Raw genomic sequence first — 20,193 nt, 5'->3', positions numbered from 1 at the left:
TGTGGGTGAGAGGAACGGAGAGGACCACGGAGGTCAAATAGTGAAATTTAAGGATGCCTTCGGTATGTTGTTAATGTGATTTTATGGGCAATTTATCAGTTGAGGTCTCCTCCTCTGCAAAGCAAACTGACCCAGTGGCTACAGGTAATAGCGCAGTTTTGAAACCACTGTTTTTCCGAGATGAAGGACTGATTGTTGAGCTGCTGTTAACAGTTAATGGAGTTAACGCCGGATCTCAATATTTAACGGTTCCAACAATAAATTAAGGGGAGTGACGGACCCAAAGCCTTCAATCTGGCTAAAATACATCTGAAATGCTAACAAAAATAAAAAATAAAAAAATACAGTGGTGAAGTTGGGATTTGTTTCTTGAAGTTATGTGCTCATCATCTTTTCTGTGTCTTGCAGGCTGCCAGGAGAAGCGGACTGGCCATCAGATATTTGTGGAAATTTGAAAATAAAGTTTGTCAAATTGACTTTTGTCTCTTCATTGTGCACACTTACACACGAAATATGGTAACAGTCAAGCTAGTTTTGAATGTTAGCATTGATTTCTTACATTGAATGGTGAAATAGCCTATTTGTAGTTTGAAAAGTCCGACCTAAATGAATAATGGTCGTAGATAACGAAGCATATGAATACGTTTGAACGTTGCATGGTGGTCATTTTCGATTAATGGCCAACGACTCAGCGACGTCTTGGCAATGAGCAAACGTTCTCCCTGCTATGTGTTAACGATCTAAACTTGATACATCGGGCCGACATCGGCCAGGTGTGCTATCTGGGGTGAGTGCTGATATAGAGTATAACATCACTGGGACTTGTAATAGTAAAATCACTCTGCTCACAGGTGTTATAAATATAAATACAACCGTTAATTAACCAACTGTCACACTCGCTACAAACTGACACTATAGCGTTGCACCAAGAAGATGGATATTTTCCCCAAAATTACATTTGAATTAAATTATGAGTGGTCAACAGGAGAGGACGAGGAAAAGGAAAGCCAGGACTCTTCTGTGCAGACCTCCAGGTGTGTTCAAATCCGGCCGTGCCAACATCCAGGTTTGCCAGCGTTTCATCAGCTGAACTGGACGAAGTTACACAGCTGCAGATCAATGTAAATACAAAGTAGCTTTTGAGTTCCTGGCGTGTGTGCTGCGTTGCCTGGCAACAGACTGGGGGAAACTTTTTTTTTCGCGGAGCTACATAACATACTTAAATCATTTATTTCATCACCTTTTGTTAACATTTCCTTACTCAGCATTGCTGTTTAAGCTGTTGTTGAACTATTGTATAAAAGCAATATCACATGGGAGGTCGTGACGTTGTACTGTATATCGTCACACGGCTGTAATTGTCTTCGACACTCGGCCTGCGGCCTTGTGCCACAGTGCCCATGACCGAATCACAGCTGTGAAGATATACAGTATCATTCCCTCTTGTGAGATATTGCTTAATTATATATATACACGTATATAATGGTGAGCCGGTGACTGTTGAAAAATAACTCCCGACAGGGGAAGAGGGTGGGAGTGGATGAACCCGGTTAAAGAGTACCCGCCCGGCCGGGACGCTGTAAAACTAAGGCGAGCGTGCCCACAAGGAGGCAGGGATCATATCATTGGTCAACAGTAAATCTGGCATTCTATTGGTTGGGGGATTTTGACAAGGTTGTTACACAAAAAAATCTAAGCGCAGGGCAGAAATCTGAGAGCAGAAATTCCACAAGCGTACAGAAACAGTTTGAGCGCGAGGAGAAAAGCCGAAGCTCGAGCAGGAAATCTGTGCGAGCAAATGGTATCTGAGTGCGTGCAACATGGTATCTGAGTGCAAGCAACATGATATTTGAGTGCGAGCACACAGTTTGAGCAGAAACAGAGTAGATCCAAGTGCAAGCCAAGGCGATTTGAGTGCGAGGGCAGGGTTTTTGAACGTGAAATCAATAAATAATGCTCTCAAACTGATAGACCACTCTCTTGAATAAAGATAGGGATAAAGCTCCATAGCTACAGATTTGATTCAGATTCTAAATGAGACAAAAGTGTTTGACCTGGAAATCTTGTATTTACATGTTTTTGCTATCAGGCATTTATTTAGGAAAATGTAGGAATGAGACACATGAGCTGTATGGCCTCGCTGCCCTGGCTTTTGGCCTTTGTGCCCTCAAAAAATTGACAATGCGAAAGGCCAAGTGGCCTTGCCCCTAAAATGACTAAATTTCAGACTGATGCTTTCTAGACATCGTGATTTCCCAAAACTGAATAAATACCACACATAGCAACACAAAATTGCTTTGCTAGCTCTATCATGTTGTAAAGGCTGGATGGTTGATGCGTACATGCTGATTCGGGTGCTATCAGAGCCGATCTGCGCATCACCATGGTTTAATAATCAACTCATTCAATAAAAACAACCCGTCCTGTGTTATGAGTGTATGTTGCTGACAGAAAAAAAGAAAGAAAAGGAAAAAAAAAAGATAGAAAAGCAGCGTACACCTCACATATTTATTTATCACAGTTGAGCACACGTTTGGTGGGCATGCAGAAGCACCGTCTGTGTGTCTGTGTGCAAGGGTGCGAGGCGCAGCTTCAGCTGTTCAGGTAGAGAGGCTGTGTAGCCCGGTGTGTTTTTTCGCTGATTGGGTTCTGCAGGTTCTCTGCTGGTACACTGGAGATGGGGATCAAACAGTTTGATCTTTCTACGTCATTCCTACAGTGTGCAACAGCCATTTTAGTGTGTCTAGGTGGCGCAAATATTGTCGAGAGGTTTTGTGACATGTCACCTTTTAGATGGCACTAAATCCAAACCGTTCAAGTAATGACAAAGTTGTTCAGAGGAATTGTTTAGCAGGGCTTGGTCTGTCATGTGTGCCTGTTTGAAGTTGATACAATAAATGGTGTAGGAGGAATTATTTTTTAGTAAGAGAATTTTTGAAAAATGACATCTTACTTTGAAAGGGCAAATAACTCACTTCCTGTTGGATTTAGGTCAGGGTTTGCAGCACTTGATTTGTAGGCCTTGATGAGACAAACAAGCCAGTTTTGGTTTTGTCTTTCTACGACATTCGTACGGGTCGCAGCGTGCATTTTAGTGTATCTCGGTGGCGCGAAAATCGTCAGGAGGTTTTGTAAGACATGACCTGTAAGAGACCATAAAATCCAAATCATTCGAGTAAGTAAAGTAAAGTTATACAGAAGATCTGATTAGGACGAGTTGATCTGTCATGTGTGCGAGTTTGAAGCTGATATGATAAATGGTGTAGGACAAGAAGATTTTTGAGGTGAAATCTTACTTTGAAAGGACAAATACCTCACTTCCTGTTGGAATTAGGTCAGTGGTATCAGCGCGTGATTTGTAGGTCTCGATGACACGAATAAACCAGTCTTGGTTTGATCTTTCTACGTCACTCCTACCAGCTGCAGCGGCCATTTTAGTGTGTCCAGGTGGCACTTGAGAGGCCATTTTGGCACTTTTGGGGTTAATTCCACCTCAAAGAGACGGCGGAAGAAAGAAAGAAGAATAATAATAATAAATGGAGCAAAAACAAGAGGGACTTCGTCCTTCGGCCGAGGTCCCTAATAAAGAATTAAAGCTGCAAGCAGCATTGGTCGGGACCTCGCACTCGTCACCGTTTCGGCCTCCAGCTTATGTTGTCATTGTGAATTATTTAGAAATATCAAACACATTGCCACAAACATAAAAAAAATCATTAAAGAGCTGAACGTTTTGATGTTTGAATGCTTTCTGTAGCTTTAGATAAGCTGCATAATGTCACAAAAGTGATGTCACAATATGCAAATCAGATGAGTGTAGTTACTCCCATCAGATTCCTGTTCCTTTATTTTGAGGATGAGATGACAAAAACAACACAAAACAAAAGAAATCTACTGTGTAAATATGTTCAAAATGCTGTTTTACTGAGATTTATGAAATCCAATATGGCCACTGCCTACTGATGCCACAATATGCAAATTAGATGAGTTAATTTACTCCCATGAGATTCCCCTTTCTTTTTTCATGATGAGATGACAAAAACAACACAAAACAAAAGAAATCTACTGTGTAAATATGTTCAAAATGTTGTTTTACTGAGATTTATAAAATCCAATATGGCTGCCGCCTAGTGACGCCACAATATGCAAATTAGATGAGTTAATTTACTCCCGTCACAAACTTTGGGTCATGATGAATAGTTTTTTCATTTACAGTATGCCTTTATCTCTCACCACTTTCAAGCGACAGCCTTTTGAAATGTTGAAATGAAGATGGAATATTTTCCTCAATAAACTCTGGCACCTGAAGGGTTAAAATGGAGATTGTGCCCCTGTCAGTAATGGTGAGAGAGATAAAGTTATACAGAAGATCTGTTTAGCAGCAGTTAAGCTGGCATGTGTGCGTGTTTGAAGCCGATACGATAAACGGTGTAAGAGGAGATTACACCGTTTAGGAGAGTTTTTTGAGGAAGAGCACATTCGAGGCGAAATCTTACTTTGAAAGGGCAAATAGCTCACTTCCTGTTGGATTTAGGTCATGGGTGTCAGTACGTGATTTGTAGGTCGAACACGTCAGTTTTGTTTTGATCTTTCTACGACGTTCCTACGGGCCGCAGCAGCCATTTTAGTGTGCCTAGGTGGCGCTAGAGAGCCCATTTTGGCACTTTAGGGGTTACTTTTTTGATTTTCTAAAATTTTTCGCCAGGTCTGACATGCGTGCCAATTTTGTTGAGCTTTTCAGTATGTTTAGGGCGTCAAAATCCATTGGCGAGGACTCCTCTCTGACGAGTCCTCTGCCTTCGGGCTCGGTCCTTAATTAAAGCTGCAAGCAGCCGTGATCAGGCTCTCGCTCTCCTGCACCACCTCGGGGGGCCAGCAGCACGCATCAATAAAGCGGTTATGTGAAAACTCAGAGTAAGTTAACCCTGACGTGGTGTGACGTTTCATCTTCCTTCTCCGAAAACATCCCTATGGGGAGATGTTTTTGAAAATTTCAAGGGGGCGCTATAGAGGCATTTTGTCCCCCCTATGGGCGACGCCCCTATCAGATGTAAGAGCTTACCATTCTTGAACTGTGTATCAATTTTCATGAGTAGATGAGGTCATTGAAGCCATCAAAAAGCCAAACATATTTAGTGGCGAGGGATCGATAGTCACCACGCCGCCACTGGGACACCATTAGACATAGCTTCACAGCGTTCATAAGGTAGCTTCACCAACTTGTTCTTCATGCATTAGAAGTGGAATGAAGTTGATGCAGTCAAGTTTGTGGCATTAGTACATGTTTAAGTAAAAACTGGTCACTTCCTGTTACCACCGGGGGGTACTATGAGTAAGGTGGGATATTAACATATCGGGGAATTCGGGGGGAGCCATCATCATGTCCAGCAAGTTTGAAGCTGCTGAGATCAAGTATGTGGGCGGGAGAGCAGTTTGAAATTTGATGGCAAGAAAACGAAAAGTCGCCAAAATTTGTCACGCCCTAGCGGCCACACCCCTTGACATAGAGAAAAGCTTTTAATAACTTTTGATCAACATGTTCTCAGGATGATCTGTAGCCAATTTGAAGTCAATCGGACGAAATCCCCAGGAGGAGTTCTTTCAAACATGTCAAAAATTCAAATCAAAATGGCCAACTTCCTGTTGGGTTTACGGAATTGGTCCAAGAGGATTTTTTGTGCATCTTGGCATGTTCTATGAGCCCACCAGTTTTCATGCGTGTAGGTGAAACTCACAGGCGGGGCTCGAGGCACGAAATTTTGTTTCGCTATGTCGCCATTTGGCCCCGTCCACATACAACACTGCCAAAATATCAAATTTTTCGCCAGACCAAACGCCTGTGCCAACTTTGGTGAGTTTTTGAATTTGGGAAAGGGGCGAAATTGGGGATTTAATGTTCGTAAGAATAATAATAATAATAAATAATAATAATAATAAACAGCGCGATTACAATAGGGTCCTCACGGACGACTTCGTCGTCGCTCGGGCCCTAATAATAATAATAATAAACAGCACAATTACAATAGGGTCCTACGCGGACGACTTCGTCATCGCTCGGGCCCTAATAAACAGCGCGATTACAATAGGGTCCTCACGGACGACTTCGTCGTCACTCGGGCCCTAATAAACAGCGCGATTACAATAGGGTACTACGCGGACGACTTTGTTGTCGCTCTGGCCCTAATAAACAGCGCGATTACAATAGGTTCCTACGCGGACGACTTCGTCGTCGCTCAGGCCCTAATTAAAACCTCTTCTGTGACAGAAAGACCAAACAAGAGAATTAAATGTTGACTGTCAGGTCTCTGTCATCTAAAGCAGTGTAAAGCAATCATATTGATTTACTCATCCTCAGTAACACATGGCTGTGTCATGATGAATATGTCAGTCTAAATGAATCCACTCCTCCCAGACATAATAATACCCACATTTCTCGAGGCAGTGGCTGAGGAGGGGGAGTTGCAGCCATTTTTAACTCTAGTCTATTTATCAGCCCTATACCTAAACTAGATTATAAAGCCTTGTCCTTATTCTTTTACATCCGACCTGGAAAACCTCTAAGCCTGTATTCTGAATTTTTATCTGAATTCTCAAGGGTTTATATCCAGTTTAGTTCTTCAATCAATCAATCAATCAATCAATCAATCTTATTTATAAAGCCCAATATCACAAATCACAATTTGCCTCAGAGGGCTTTTCAGCATACAACATCCCTCAGAACTAAACTTATTTTTGTGGGTGATTTTAATATTCATGTTGACTTTGAAAATGACTGCCTAGCTACTGCATTTATCACATTATTAGACTCCATTGGCTTCAGTCAGAGTGTAAATAAACCCACTCACTGTTTTAACCACACCCTCGATCTAATTCTGACATATGGAATTGAAATTGAAAACGTAATAGTCTTTCCACAAAATCCCTCTCTATCAGATCATTACATAATAACTTCTGATTTCTTTCTATTTCAATTTCAATTTTATTTATAAAGTCCAATATCACAATTCACAATTTGCCTCAGAGGGCTTTACAGCATGTGACATCCCTCTGTCCTTTGGACCCTCATAGCGGATAGGGAAAAACTCCCCCTCCCCCAAAAAAACCTTTAACGGGGGGAGAAAAATGGTAGAAAGCTCAGGAAGAGCAACTGAGGAGGGATCCCTCTTCCAGGATGGACAGACATGCAAAACATGTCATACAGAACAGATCAACATAATAAATTTACAGTATTCGATATGACAAAATGAGACATAAAGAGAGACAGAGACAGAGAGATTACACACCACTCAGCAACAGTTACTATACTAGGTGTTTATCAGATAGTGCTGTAGCAAAATTTAAGGAACTAATTCCATCATTGTAACTTTAATACCATATCCCTCTGTAACAGACGTTTCCCGTACTGAGTTTGAACTCTCTCAAATTGATTATCTTATCCATAGCACTGCAGGCTCGCTGCGAACAACACTCGACTCTGTAGCATCTCTTAAAAAGAGGTTAATGAAGCAAAGAAAGTTCACTCCTTGGTACAACTCCCAAACCCGAAAATAAAAACAAATATAGGGAAAATTTGAAAGGAATTGGTGATTAACCAAACTGGAAGAATTTCGTTTAGTCTGGTAAGACTAAATGCAATGCCAGAGCAAACTATTACTCATAATTAATAGTAGAAAATAAGAACAACCCCAGGTTTCTTTTCAGCACTGTAGCCAGGCTGACCGAGAGTCACAGCTCTAATGAGCCTTGTATTCCTTTAGCCTTGAGCAGTAATGATTTTATGAGCTTTTTTTAATGGCAAAATTCTAACTATTAGAGGCAAAATTCATGACCTCTTGTCCTCACACAGTACCAATCTGCCCTCAAACACAGCTCTGAGACCTGATATATATTTAGAGTGCTTCTCCCCGATTACTTTTCAACGACTGACCTCTATGATCTCTTCATCCAAATAATCAACATGTTTCTTAGACCCCATCCCAACTAGGTTGCCTAAGGAAGTCTTACCTTTAATTAACACCTGCATATTAGACACGATCAATATATCTTGGCTATGTATCACAGTATTTTAAGGGAGCTGCAATTAAACCTTTTCTGAAAAGCCCACCCTGGATCCAGAGGTGTTAGCCAACTATAGACCAATGTCTAATCTTCCCTTTCTTTTAAAAATCTTTGAGAAAGTAGTCGCAGACCAGCTGTGTGACGTTTTCCATGATAATAATTTATTTTAGGAATTTCGGTCAGGATGTAGAGTGAATCATAGCACTGAGACAGCACTAGTAAAAATTATAAATGATCTTCAGATTGCCTCAGACAAAGGACTTTGTCCTTGATTTATTAGATCTCAGTGCCACACAGAATTGACACAATTGACCATCAAATTCTGCTAAAGAGGCTGGAACATTTAATTGGCCTTAAAGGCTCTGCACTAAGCTGCTTTAAGTCTTATTTATCCGATCGATTTAAATTTGTTCATGTTCACGATGAATCATGTTTACATTCTAAAGTTTGTTTTGGAGTTCCGTAAGATTCTGTGCTTGGACCAGTTTTATTCACTTTATATATGAATCCCTTTGGTAACATCATTAGATGTTCATAGAACATAGATCTAGCACTACCTCAAGAAACCTCAGAGTAATATTTGATTAAGATTTGTCTTTTAACTCCCATTTAAAACAAACTTCATGGATTGCGTTCTTTCATCTGCGTAATATTGAAAAAATTAGGCCTATCCTGTCCCAAAAAGATGCAGAAAAATTGGTCAACGCTTTTGTTATCTCTAGGCTGGATTACTGTAATTCCCTCTTATCAGGTAGCTCTAATAAATCTTTGAAAACTCTCCAGCTGATCCAGAACACGGTAGCACATGTACTGATAGGAACTAAGAAGCAAGATCACATTTCTCCTGTTTTAGCTTCTCTGCACTGGCTCCCTGTACAATCCAGAGTTTTATTTAAAATCCTTCTCCTAATTTACAAAGCTCTAAATGGTCAGGCTCTGTCATATCTTAGAGATCTCATAGTGCCTTATTATCCCACCAGAACACTGCGCTCTGAGTATGCAGGGTTACCCGTGGTTCCTAATGTCTCCAAAAGTAGAACAGGAGCAGAGCATGTGAGCGGAGTGGGTGAAAATTTCTGCTCCTCGCTCGCAGACCTGTCACTTTGCACCGCTCGTCCACTCTGCTTGGTTCAGCGCATTCTTCGCTCCGCTCCACTCCACTCCATCATAAATTTCATCCCGCTCCACTCGCTCACCACTCCGCTCAAAAAAACTGCGTCGTACTACCCTAACCTGTAATCTTCTATTCACAAATAAAACATGAGCTTGGTAGATTCTCCGGGGAAGCCCTCTCCCCTCTCCCCGCAGTTAGGGACCGTTCTCCACGGTACCACTGTCGGCAGGGTGGAAATATGTCAAAGTGTGGAGGAGATGAATCGGGTTAAGCGGCCGACCTCCGGGGAAGCCCTCTCGTCTCTCCCCGCAGTTAGGGACGGTTCTCCAAGGTACCACTGCTTTTCTTCTCAGTTTCTTTTCTAAAGTACACAGTAAACTCCATAGTTTTGAAAGAAAATAGTGTGGGTGTGCGTAGGTGCAAAGATGCATTCTGGGTGGGGCATGAGCGACCTGAGCAAAATTGGAGCGAGAGATAAGGCTCCGCTCTACCTTTTAAAAAAAATAGCCGCTCCTCGCTCAACACAAAATCCTTCCGCTCCCCGCTCCGCTCACATGCTGTGAACAGGAGCCAGAGCCTTCAGCTGTCAGGCTCCTCTTCTGTGGAATCATCTTCCTGTTTTGGTCCAGGAGGCAGACACTGTCTCCACATTTAAGACTAGACTTAAGACTTTCCTTTTTATAAGGCTTATAGTTAGGGTTGGACCAGCCCCTAATTAGGCTGACATAGGCCTAGTCTGCCGGGGGACCTCCCATAATACACTGAGCCCCTTCTCCTTCTCTCTCTCTCCTTAGTTTCTGAAAAGTTGGTTCTTCTTCACTTGCTAACATTCATCTCGCTTTCTCAGCTCTACTGCATGTCACTCACTCAATTTATTCTCCGGAGCCTTTGTGCTCCACTGTCAAAGGCTCACAGGTTACCTCGTATTACACCTATTAGGGCTGGGACGATATGCTTTTGTCTCAATTTGATTCTATCACGATTCTTGGGTCCCGATTCGATTTGTATTGCGATACTGAATAACTGCGATTTTACAAGTATTGCGATTCGATTTTTAAGTTGAAATATTGCGATTCAATATAACTGTCCGTGACAAAGTTTACACACAGCTTTGGTCATGTCTAGCTCTGCCTTGTCTGGAAGTGTGTAAAACCCAGGAAACATATGTCTGTAAGTACAAATGTATTGCTCTGAGTTTATTAGCTTATGTTATGTAGAGTTGCTCACTTGCACTTTATTGTTTGTGATTGTAATGCCGTTGCGGCACCGATGCTAATTTCTGTTAGCGCGTCTATGAAGATTTCCATTATATGTTAGCATTATGCTAGCGGACCATGCGCTAATTGTTTTTCCACATTTGTGGCACTCATGCCAGCTATATCTTGAGTTAACCTCTGTCTTCTTTTTATTAACTGAAGGATCTCCAGGTCATGTTCAGTTGATGACGATTAGCCTAAATCTTCTTTTTTTCTTTTTTTTTTTTTTGCCGTGGCTCACGGAGCAGTCTGCTTCTCCTCCAAGTCTGTCAATAATGGAAAGCTGCATGTAGAAGCTTCAGTGTTGATTGGCTATCACTTGTGCCGTGTTAACCAATCAGTGGAGGCTGTAGGCGGGACATTGTTACACAGCCAAGAGTGGGGACTTCAGGCATAGAGACGGCTGTATCAGAGCCAGAGGAGCGCGTTTTAAAATAAATGTATTTTATCGGTTATTGGTGAAAAAACGGCCTAAAATAAATAGAAAAATGTCAATTGTGGGGAGAGAATTGATTTTTAGAATCGTTTAAGAAAAAAATCGCAATTAATATAAAAATCGATTTTTTTTTCCCCACCCGTAGCATCTGCGCCTGGTTGGTGTGTTGTGGTTGTGCCGCTGCCGTGGTCCTGCCTGATGCCTATTACTGCTGCTGTTATTATCAAACTTACACTATTATTTTACACATATGACTATTGTCACAAACACATACTATCATATATTAATATATACTTAAAACATATTGTGCCACAATTACTGTCATCATTATTATAATATAATTACTTAAATTAATGTTGAAAGCTATTATCATTACTGTCTGCCCTGCATCACTCTCTGGCTGTGTCTCAATTTCTCTCTCTGTCTCTCTTTATGTATCATTTTGTGATATGGATTACTGTTAATTTATGTTGATCTGTTCTGTAAATCTATTGCACATCTGTCTGTCCTGGAAGAGGGATCCCTCCTCAGTTGCTCTTCCTGAGGTTTCTACCATTTTTCCCCCCGTTAAAGGTTTTTTTTGGGTGGAGTTTTTCCTTATACACTGTGGGGTCCATGTCATTGGTCCGACAGCCCATTGGTCCGACATCCCATTAGTCCGACGTCCCGTTGTTCTGATATGTGATTATACTAGGCTATACTGTATTTGTGTACCATAGAGGATCAGCAAACGCAACAAAAGTAGGCTACTGGTCGAGATACAAGTGCCATAGAGAGAAGAGAGTGAAACACCATAACCTCCTGTTATTAATTCTGGGGTCGGGGTTGAACGGCTCCTGGCAGGCGTATTTCTGCCTTGATGGTGCACCGCGACCGGCTGTGGGTCAGCTGGGAAAGGCTTGAGGCGAAGCAGGCTCACGGCTTATGTGTTTGCCACTTTCTTTTTCATTTTAACCCACACCACGATCTTTTCCTAACCCTAACCAAGTGGTTTTTGTGCCTAAACCTAACCAGACCTTAACCACAGGGCATCATGATGATTTCGGAACAACGGGACTTCGGAACAATGGGTTTAATATGGTCGGACCAATGGGCAGTTCCCCCACTGTGAGGGTTTGAAGGACGGAGGGATGCCATATGCTGTAAAGCCCTCTGATGCAAATTGTGATTTGTGATATCGGGCTTTATATATAAAATTGATTGATTGATTGATTGATTGATCAAACAGACAATGCATGTAACAGGCTGAAGTTGACACGGCATCCCAGAACATCAGCAACCAACACACCCAAGGCACCTTGCACATCACATCATATCTAGACATGGAAAGTCCATGAGTTGTGCATAAGAAAGGGAGGGTGTGTTGGCCTTGCTCTGCGGTTGTAGGGAATGTGAAAGGAAACATATCCTACGTATAGGCTACTAACGTCACCCAGATGTGCCATTTACCGGGCCGAGGAAAAAACAAACCATAGGCCAGCACCTTATCCCTGCTACTGTCTAGCAGCCTTAGGACGCAGATGCAGAATGGGATATGTTTCAGATGTTGCAAGTATGTTAATGGAAACACGTTGAACATGATAACGCACAGTACAGCATCACCCAGATGTGCTGACAGCGGCACCCCTCTATAATGTAGTCTGTAATGACATGACAAGACACAACAACCTGATGATATTTCTTCTGGTGGTACACTTTTAGAAGTGGAACAGTGTGAATCAGTGTAGAACAATGCAAAAACAAACTATTTATTTTGGATGGTTACACGTTACATGACATTGTAAATGTTAAAATATTACTCCAGATCCTGTTGGTAACACTTTATATTACTTTGTTACTGCTAAAACGTAACATTACTGTATGCAATGTGTTACTTTTGTAATGCATCACCCCCAGCACTGACTGTATATTTATGTATATTTATGCTGTGTCGGAAGGGGCATGTTGAGGTGGTCCAGGCATCTGATCAGGATCCTCCTTGGTACCTCCCATTAGTGGTGTTCCGGACACGTCCAACTTGTGGGTGGCTCTGAGGCAGACCAAGAACATGCTTGAGGGATTATATATCTTGTCTGGCCTGTGAACACCTCTGGACCCCCCAGGAGGAGCTAGAAAGTGTCGCTGGAGAGAGGGATGTCTGGGGTACTGGGGTAGCCTCCTGCTCCCACGACCCAGCCTGAATAAGCGGTTGAAAATGGATGGATCCAATCTAATCCAATCTAATTGATTTCAGCTAGTAGTCATTAGTTTGGTTTTCTCTGTAAAGACTGAAATGTATGTTAAGATCTATGTTACATTCGTCGGGAGCATTAACAAAGACACTTTACTTAGAGGCATGCATCTAAAAATAATGCATGATGTCCCTGGCCAATCATAACCAAGCATTCTTGTGGTCCATTTTTTCAGAACCAAAGACAGACTTTATTTAACACCTCAAAGCAAGTGATAGGGGTTGTTTTTATATATCCTGAAAGGTCCCCTCTTCACATTTCAAATTCTTTTCATGGTAGAGTTTAAATGTGAGTAGTATATTTCAGACAAGTAAGAGCATGTTACATGTATGATATAGTTTGAAACATTGGTGCCATGCCTGAACACATCCTGTGAGACACACATGGAACACAGATGCTACTGCTCTGCTAACATGCTGTTCTCATTATTTATCATAACACAATGGCAGAGTCATGTGCCAGTGCACCTCTATAATTAAAGATAGACTAAGTAAAATAAAACTTTAAATGAGCTTGATTAAGACTGAAAACAAGATAGTTATTGTTGTTATTTGCAGAGAGGTAAAAGTAATGAGGCGATTAGGAAGGAAAAAGACTGATGGTGGGAGAGGTGAGACAAGATGGAGTGGTCAGGAGGAGGTGAACAGAGCACAAGGAGAGGAGTTAACGGGAGAGTTGAGGGGAAAAATAAAGTCAGCCTCAACTGAGCCCATTTTCTTGTGGGTGAAGGTACAATCTATAATCTCTGACCTGACCTGGTTCCAAACAATTTTCTCTGTAATTCAAAGGTCTGCTCCCCTTTTCACCTGCTTGTTCTTTAAGTTTCCCTCTTTATGTCCTGACGCTTATGTGTGTCTCTCTGTCCAGGATGATGATTTGGAGACTGACCTGAACAAACTACGTCTTCCTCCTGACCCAGACAGACCCAAAGAGCTGCTGCCACAGTATAGCCGCCTCTGTCCTGAACTCTCATATGACTTCCAGGTACACGTTTATATTGGCAACTGGTGACTAGAATTTTCACAATTTTTACTATAACCCTAAGTACCACCCTTGAATGCAGACTGGCCAATCATAGCGCAGCAGCAGCCAGCTCTGATGCAAGATCTGCCAACTTTAAAGCTGGGCTCCATAGACTCATGCAATAGTTTCAGATTTTCTTTATTTTCAGGCCAGATTTGTGGATGTTGAGGTAGTCATAGTTAAACATTGTTCAGTTCAGACAACTTTATTTATCTTTTAGGCAAGGCAATTCAGTTTCGCAGTTCACCCAGTACAGTACACACACTCACATTTCCATTCACAGCTCACAGTTACAGCAGTAAGGAATGTCTAAGATAAGAGGCATGTAATATAGTGCAGTAATACTAATTAATACAAAGATGGGTAAGAACTGCATAAAAACCATAAAAGACCATAAAAAACCCCATTAACAACCACAAAAAAAAACTACAGACCACAAGGAAAAACAGCTAAGGAATTGAGGTGTTTAGCAAATCCTTGTCATCCACTCCCTCAACCTCAATAGTTTGCTTGGTCTCATGTGGAGAGTGGTTGATTGAGGCCATACATTTGATTCTACGCCAGGCTGCTCTGAGGTCACCGTTATTATACTGTGCTTCAATTTTTCTCCTGTAGTATATTGTTTCCCTAACTATTGCACACTTAACTTCTGTGGAAACGTCTTTCAGCTTAGCTTCAGATTTTTTTCTTTTTGTTGAGAACAGATTTGAGGTCTCAAGTAATCCACGGTTTGTTATTTGGGGACGTAACAACCTTTTTAGTTGGGATAACTAATTCCTCACAAAAAGAGATATAGGAGGACACAGTGTCACACAGCTCGTCAATATCCTGGCAAGCGTCAGAGAAACACTCCTAGTCGGTACAGTCAAAACATGCTTGCAAAGATGAGACACTATCGTTAGACCAAGTCTTAACCTCCTTCTCTGTACATTTAAGACGCCTGAAGGTGGGCCTGTACACAGGCATCAGGTACACACTGTATTGTAAAGTGACCTTGGGTTTCTTGGAAGGCGTTATATAAATTAAAGTTATTATTATTAGTATTATTACACACTATTGTGGAACGAAGTGCTGAGGGAGGCGCGAGCATCGTTATGGATTCATACGCATCGTGCACCAACCCATAATACAGGTCAATCATTGAGTTTTTTTGTGTGGTGGCGCAATATACATATTGTTCATACATCCTCAGGGTTTTACTCAAGGTACATCGGTTAAAATCACCAAGAATAAACTTTGGAGCGTCAGGGCAGATAGCGTCCAGTCTGTGGCTTACGTCAGCAATCAGCTGAGAAACAGCTGACACGTTGGTCCGCGGGTGAATGTAAACAATAGTAAAAAATAGCTGCTGGAACTCTCGAGGCAGATAGCATGGACGGGGAGAGATTAAAAGGAGTTCAGTATCAGGAGAGCATATCCTCTCTCGCACAATAGCAGTGTTACAGTACCTCTGGTTAATGTAGAAACAAACTCCCCCTCCTCGTGATTTTCCTGTGATCTTCGGTGAGCGGTCCAACCGAAGCGGGCTACCAAACCCGCTGAGTGAAGTCCTCATCACGGTTAAGACCAAATATTCATGACGAATTTGGGATTCACAGAACCACAGATGATTTATCATTTGGTAAAATCATCACTGGACATTTAAAGGCTTTTTCCTCTGCATGCTCTTTGTCTTTCAAACAAAGAGAGCTATGTAACACCCATCTCCACAGGAGGTCTCACCTCACACCTCAGTGAGACACAAGTCTCACAACTTGATTGGACAGGACTTTTACAGTGACATGTGACTCTGATGTAATAGTCATCTGTACAAGGTCTGCTCCCTTCAGACAACTCTCTTTTTGCTCCAACTGCGGAGCAGTGCACTCCTCTTTCCGGCTTGGCGTGGAACAGCAGAGGCCCAGACCCTTGCTCCATAGCCCCAAACCACTAAAGGGAGGGCAATTGATCACAGACTCTCTTGCAAACACAAGGTTTGCAAATAGCTTTCCAGCAACAAGGAACTAAGTGAGTTAGCACCCAACGTCTAACTCTGCTAAACCCTGAGCAACCAGCTTCTTCGAAGTTTTACCTTTGGAACAAAGGACCCAACAAAGACTGCACCTGGAACTATCTTCCCAGCCTTCTTCTGCCGGCTAACAAAGCAGCACACCCCCAAGTGACTCTTTCTCCCTTCCATTCAAGGATCGGTAACGTAACAACTGGGCATAGCTTATCACAGCTTTACAGGCTAAGCAAGACTGTTTAACTTGTTGTATGTGATTTGATGCTGGTCATTAAGTTATTGTTGTGATAGTTTGCAGTTAGGTCATTGATTAGTTGGCTTCGCCAAAGCTAAGTGTTTAGTTTGCTAATACTGTTCACAAACAGATTCTTGCACACAACTTAACAATCTCTGCACTAATCCAGACCGTTTGGACACAGACTCATTAACAGGCATCTGAAAGTTCCCGCTTCTTTTCCTTTGTCTTTGTCCTGACCACACGGTCAGATAAACACCTTCCCCGACCTGAAGCCAACTTTGATTCGGCCATCTTTAGTACCCTGTTGTCGGCCATTTTGTTTTGTAGACCAAACGGCTCTTTGATCACCACACCCACCTTTGTCTTTCTCTTCTTTCNCAAACTCCAAATTAATAGTTTAGCCTATTTTATGAGACTGATATCTTTAACTGGCTATCATTTTTCCCATTTTTCACGAGGTGATTTGATGTTAATTAAGTCACATTATTTAACATAATTATTAATTATTAATAATAATTGTTAATTATTTCCGATAGCCAATTAAATCCCAACATATTTGGTGTCCCTTGGTGAGGCCTAATGTGTTGACCCCAACATTTTGGTGCCTCCGTGTGAAGCCAGAATTTATGTTCCCAACAACTGGATGAGTTGAAACAGGCAACCACTTGCACTGCACCGTTCTGCAACATTCTAAAAATCTGCCGGTTCACACCAATGCAACTAGATGAGACAGTGTTCATCTCTCTGCAACAACTCTCTGTACTTCCGTTCTGATTTTTGGTTTTTCAGGCTTATTTTGTAGGGTGAATATAATTTGTACCTCTTAAAATGTGAATGAATAGTGACAGTGAGATACTGGCTACAGTTGCATTTGCAGTAGTGATGAAACGGCGAAAAACATTTACAAAACAAGCATCAGATGGACTGTATTCATACCAAATAAGCCACAATAATATAAATCACCAGTGCCAATTAATCAGTCAATGAGAATGGACTGTGCAGTCAGACTGTTGGTTTTCACTATTTCTGTGTCTAGAATTTGACATGAGTGCTGAGTATCAGTGTAAATTCTTTTGCCCACAGTGTGCAAGTGGTGAGTTCATTATGTCCCATGAGCTGTTTAAGCTGTTTCAGTCTAATAAATCAGCAAATAATCATCTCTGTTAAATGCTACAGTCATATGAACACTTAAGCTAAATAGCCGTCACTGACAAACCTTTCAGTCTTTCTAGCCAAATTGGCTACCCAGCCTACTGACAGTTACTGCTCACTGTGCTTTGTGTTAATGTTAGCCAGTGAACAAGAGACTATAGCCACACAGCGGCTCTCGTTCCCTACTTTAGAGGGTTTGTGCTGTGCAACCACAGACGTGCTACTGGCTTGGCTGCTGACAAGAATCTGTCGCTGTGCAGCAGCTTGTGCTTAGGCTTTGGAGTCGTGTATGTTACTGTGCTACTGGGTTAGCTGCTAAAGAGTGTCTTTAGCTGTGCGGCAGCTCATTTTTTGGCTTGGTGTGTGCTGTTGCTTTTTGATCCACCACTTCCTCACCATTGCCCTCAAGTTTCACAGCAAAACCAGGAGTACTCCAACCACGTAATGGCGTTACTAACCATCTTACAACAAGCTAGCTTAGCGTAGCTGCCTCCCAGTGGAGTTGAATGTTCTCGTTTGGGGGTTGGAGGGGCAAACAGCATGTCGCCTGTTCCATCCTGTGGGCTGCCTTGTTGAGCGTAGTGGCAATGAGAACATTATATCAAGCACAGTTTAAAGCAACTCTTACCTTTCTTGCATTTCACACACCACTGAGAAAAAATTTGAACATCCACAACTCTCGCCTCCCTCCAAAGTCCCATCCCCCTTCTCCTGCACCTCCACCTCCCTCCAAATGTCTACTCACCCCTCCTCCATTACATCCTCATTACATCTATGATAGACGTAGGTGTTGGCAAGGTAACGTTAGATACATGGAAGAGGAGAGTGAGTGTAACTTTACAATCAAGACAGTCAAACGCAACCCTGGAGTTGTAAAACTCAACCGGAGTCAGTGATGACTGATGAGTTTTAGAATAAGGTTACAGTGCTCAAGGTAGATAGTAGCGTTAACGTTACTAGTAAGTGGAAACATACAACGAAGATAACATTAATGTTTTAGAGGCTATGCTACAGTAGGCTAACGTTAGCCATTAGCAACTGGATGCTGTGTTGTCATATATAACGTTATGAATTGAACTGAACTTCTTTATTTGTTATTTTTATGTGCAGCACAAACACAAAATGAAATTTCACATACCCCAAGCAAAAAGAAACAAAACATTTGAAAACAATTTGTGCAACATGTAAGAAAGGAGTGATGTCATGAGAACCGATACTTGTGATACCTTTTGAAAGAAACCTAGTGATACTCATTTTTTTGAAAAAATGGAAAAAACGATACCAGCGTTAAGGATCGGTGCTATGACTTTTCCGGAACTGATGGGGGCAGTATACGCCATGTAGCGTAACAGTCCATCCCTACATTCAGAGCGAGGGGGTGACGAGGAAGAGGAGAGAGCGGCTGCCTGCTGAAGACCACATTCAGAACCAGTCATGGCTGCACTTTAGGCCAGAAAATAGATCTGCTAGCAGTATATGCAGTTTTAAACACCACTTTGTCTGTTTATAAATTCGCTTTTAACTCGTTCCAAATTGCTTCCGAACCATCCGTGCTCCGTGCGGAGCTTTGTCCGGACTCCGGACATCTCCCTCTCTCCCCCAGCCCCTCCCCTGGGAGAGAGTCCAGTGGTCTCCTGTGAGCCCAGCCTTCGAGACAATGTCATTCAGGTCATCAAAAAATATCCCAATTAAAATCAGTAGCATAATAAGCAGATATGTTCCATATTATTGTGTTTAATTTCAACAACACAGAGAACAGCGCGCATGCCCGTCTACTTCCGAAACACAGCGCTTGGGGTGCATTTGATTTATTTTACTGGGACGTTTGATTTTTCCACAACTGGACCACGGATGTTAAAAAACGCTGTTTGCACCAGGACAGGACAAACAGTAAAGCCGACAAAATCCCACACATTCTTGTGGTTGGCTCAAAAGCTGTCAGCGTGATTTAAATAGTAAATATTTAAAGTTCAAATAAACACAAGAAGTTTGTGCTCTAGAGAAAGGATCAACACTCAGTGAAAAACCTAAGCCCTATGATAAGCTAATATGGCAAGGCTAAACTATACAAACCAATGAGCAGTGATAACTAGCATGTCTTTGGGGTCATCGGGTGGGAACCTCCTTTCACCAGTGTTTCGTCTAGTTGGTCCCACGACACCTCCAGGAGGCTAGACAGTGATCTCTAGCGTCCCAGAGACACTCCCCTAATGCCAGGTCTCACTGCTCCCCTCCCTGCACCAACCCAATAACCTCCTTTACCTTCCTTACACATGGCTTTCTCAGCCCAAACAGCACTGCCACCTTCAACCAAACCCAGGCTCCGTACATGCGAGCTCTAGGTAGAAGCAGGGCTGATACTACCTTTCCTAGCACATTCACCACACTCTATTTCACACGCTACATAACTACAATATAAGCTAAAGTTAAAGGAGCTAAATGAACCTCCAGGATCAGCAAGCACACTCTCCTTGCCGCATGGCCTCAAACAAAATGGATTCAACTAGGCCACTCCCACACTTAAATACTTCCTCTTCCTGGATTTCCTCCTGAGAGGAAGTGGATCTCTCCACCTGATCTCAAGGAGTTATGTGCCCTGTTTAGTAGTTCCCCCTGCTGGCCCCCAACTGACATTATTTCTTCTCTTATAGATAAACTGGCTACATTTAATTGCTTCATCTGA

At 42.1% G+C, this 20,193-nt stretch overlaps 1 protein-coding gene across 1 annotated transcript in view; it reads left to right on the top strand.

The window, feature by feature from the left end:
- LOC126408049 (cytosolic carboxypeptidase 4) overlaps positions 1 to 20,193 on the top strand; it is a 663,851-nt gene that overhangs the window by 293,226 nt on the left and 350,432 nt on the right. The window contains exon 11 of the mRNA XM_050073404.1: positions 13,960 to 14,076. Within this exon, the coding sequence (XP_049929361.1) occupies positions 13,960 to 14,076 (117 nt within the window). The remainder of the gene's footprint in view (positions 1 to 13,959; positions 14,077 to 20,193) is intronic.

This window comes from Epinephelus moara, chromosome 20 (assembly GCF_006386435.1).
Source record: "Epinephelus moara isolate mb chromosome 20, YSFRI_EMoa_1.0, whole genome shotgun sequence".
NCBI classification, from domain to species: domain Eukaryota; kingdom Metazoa; phylum Chordata; class Actinopteri; order Perciformes; family Serranidae; genus Epinephelus; species Epinephelus moara.
This window is presented reverse-complemented; position numbering and strand designations above follow the sequence as displayed.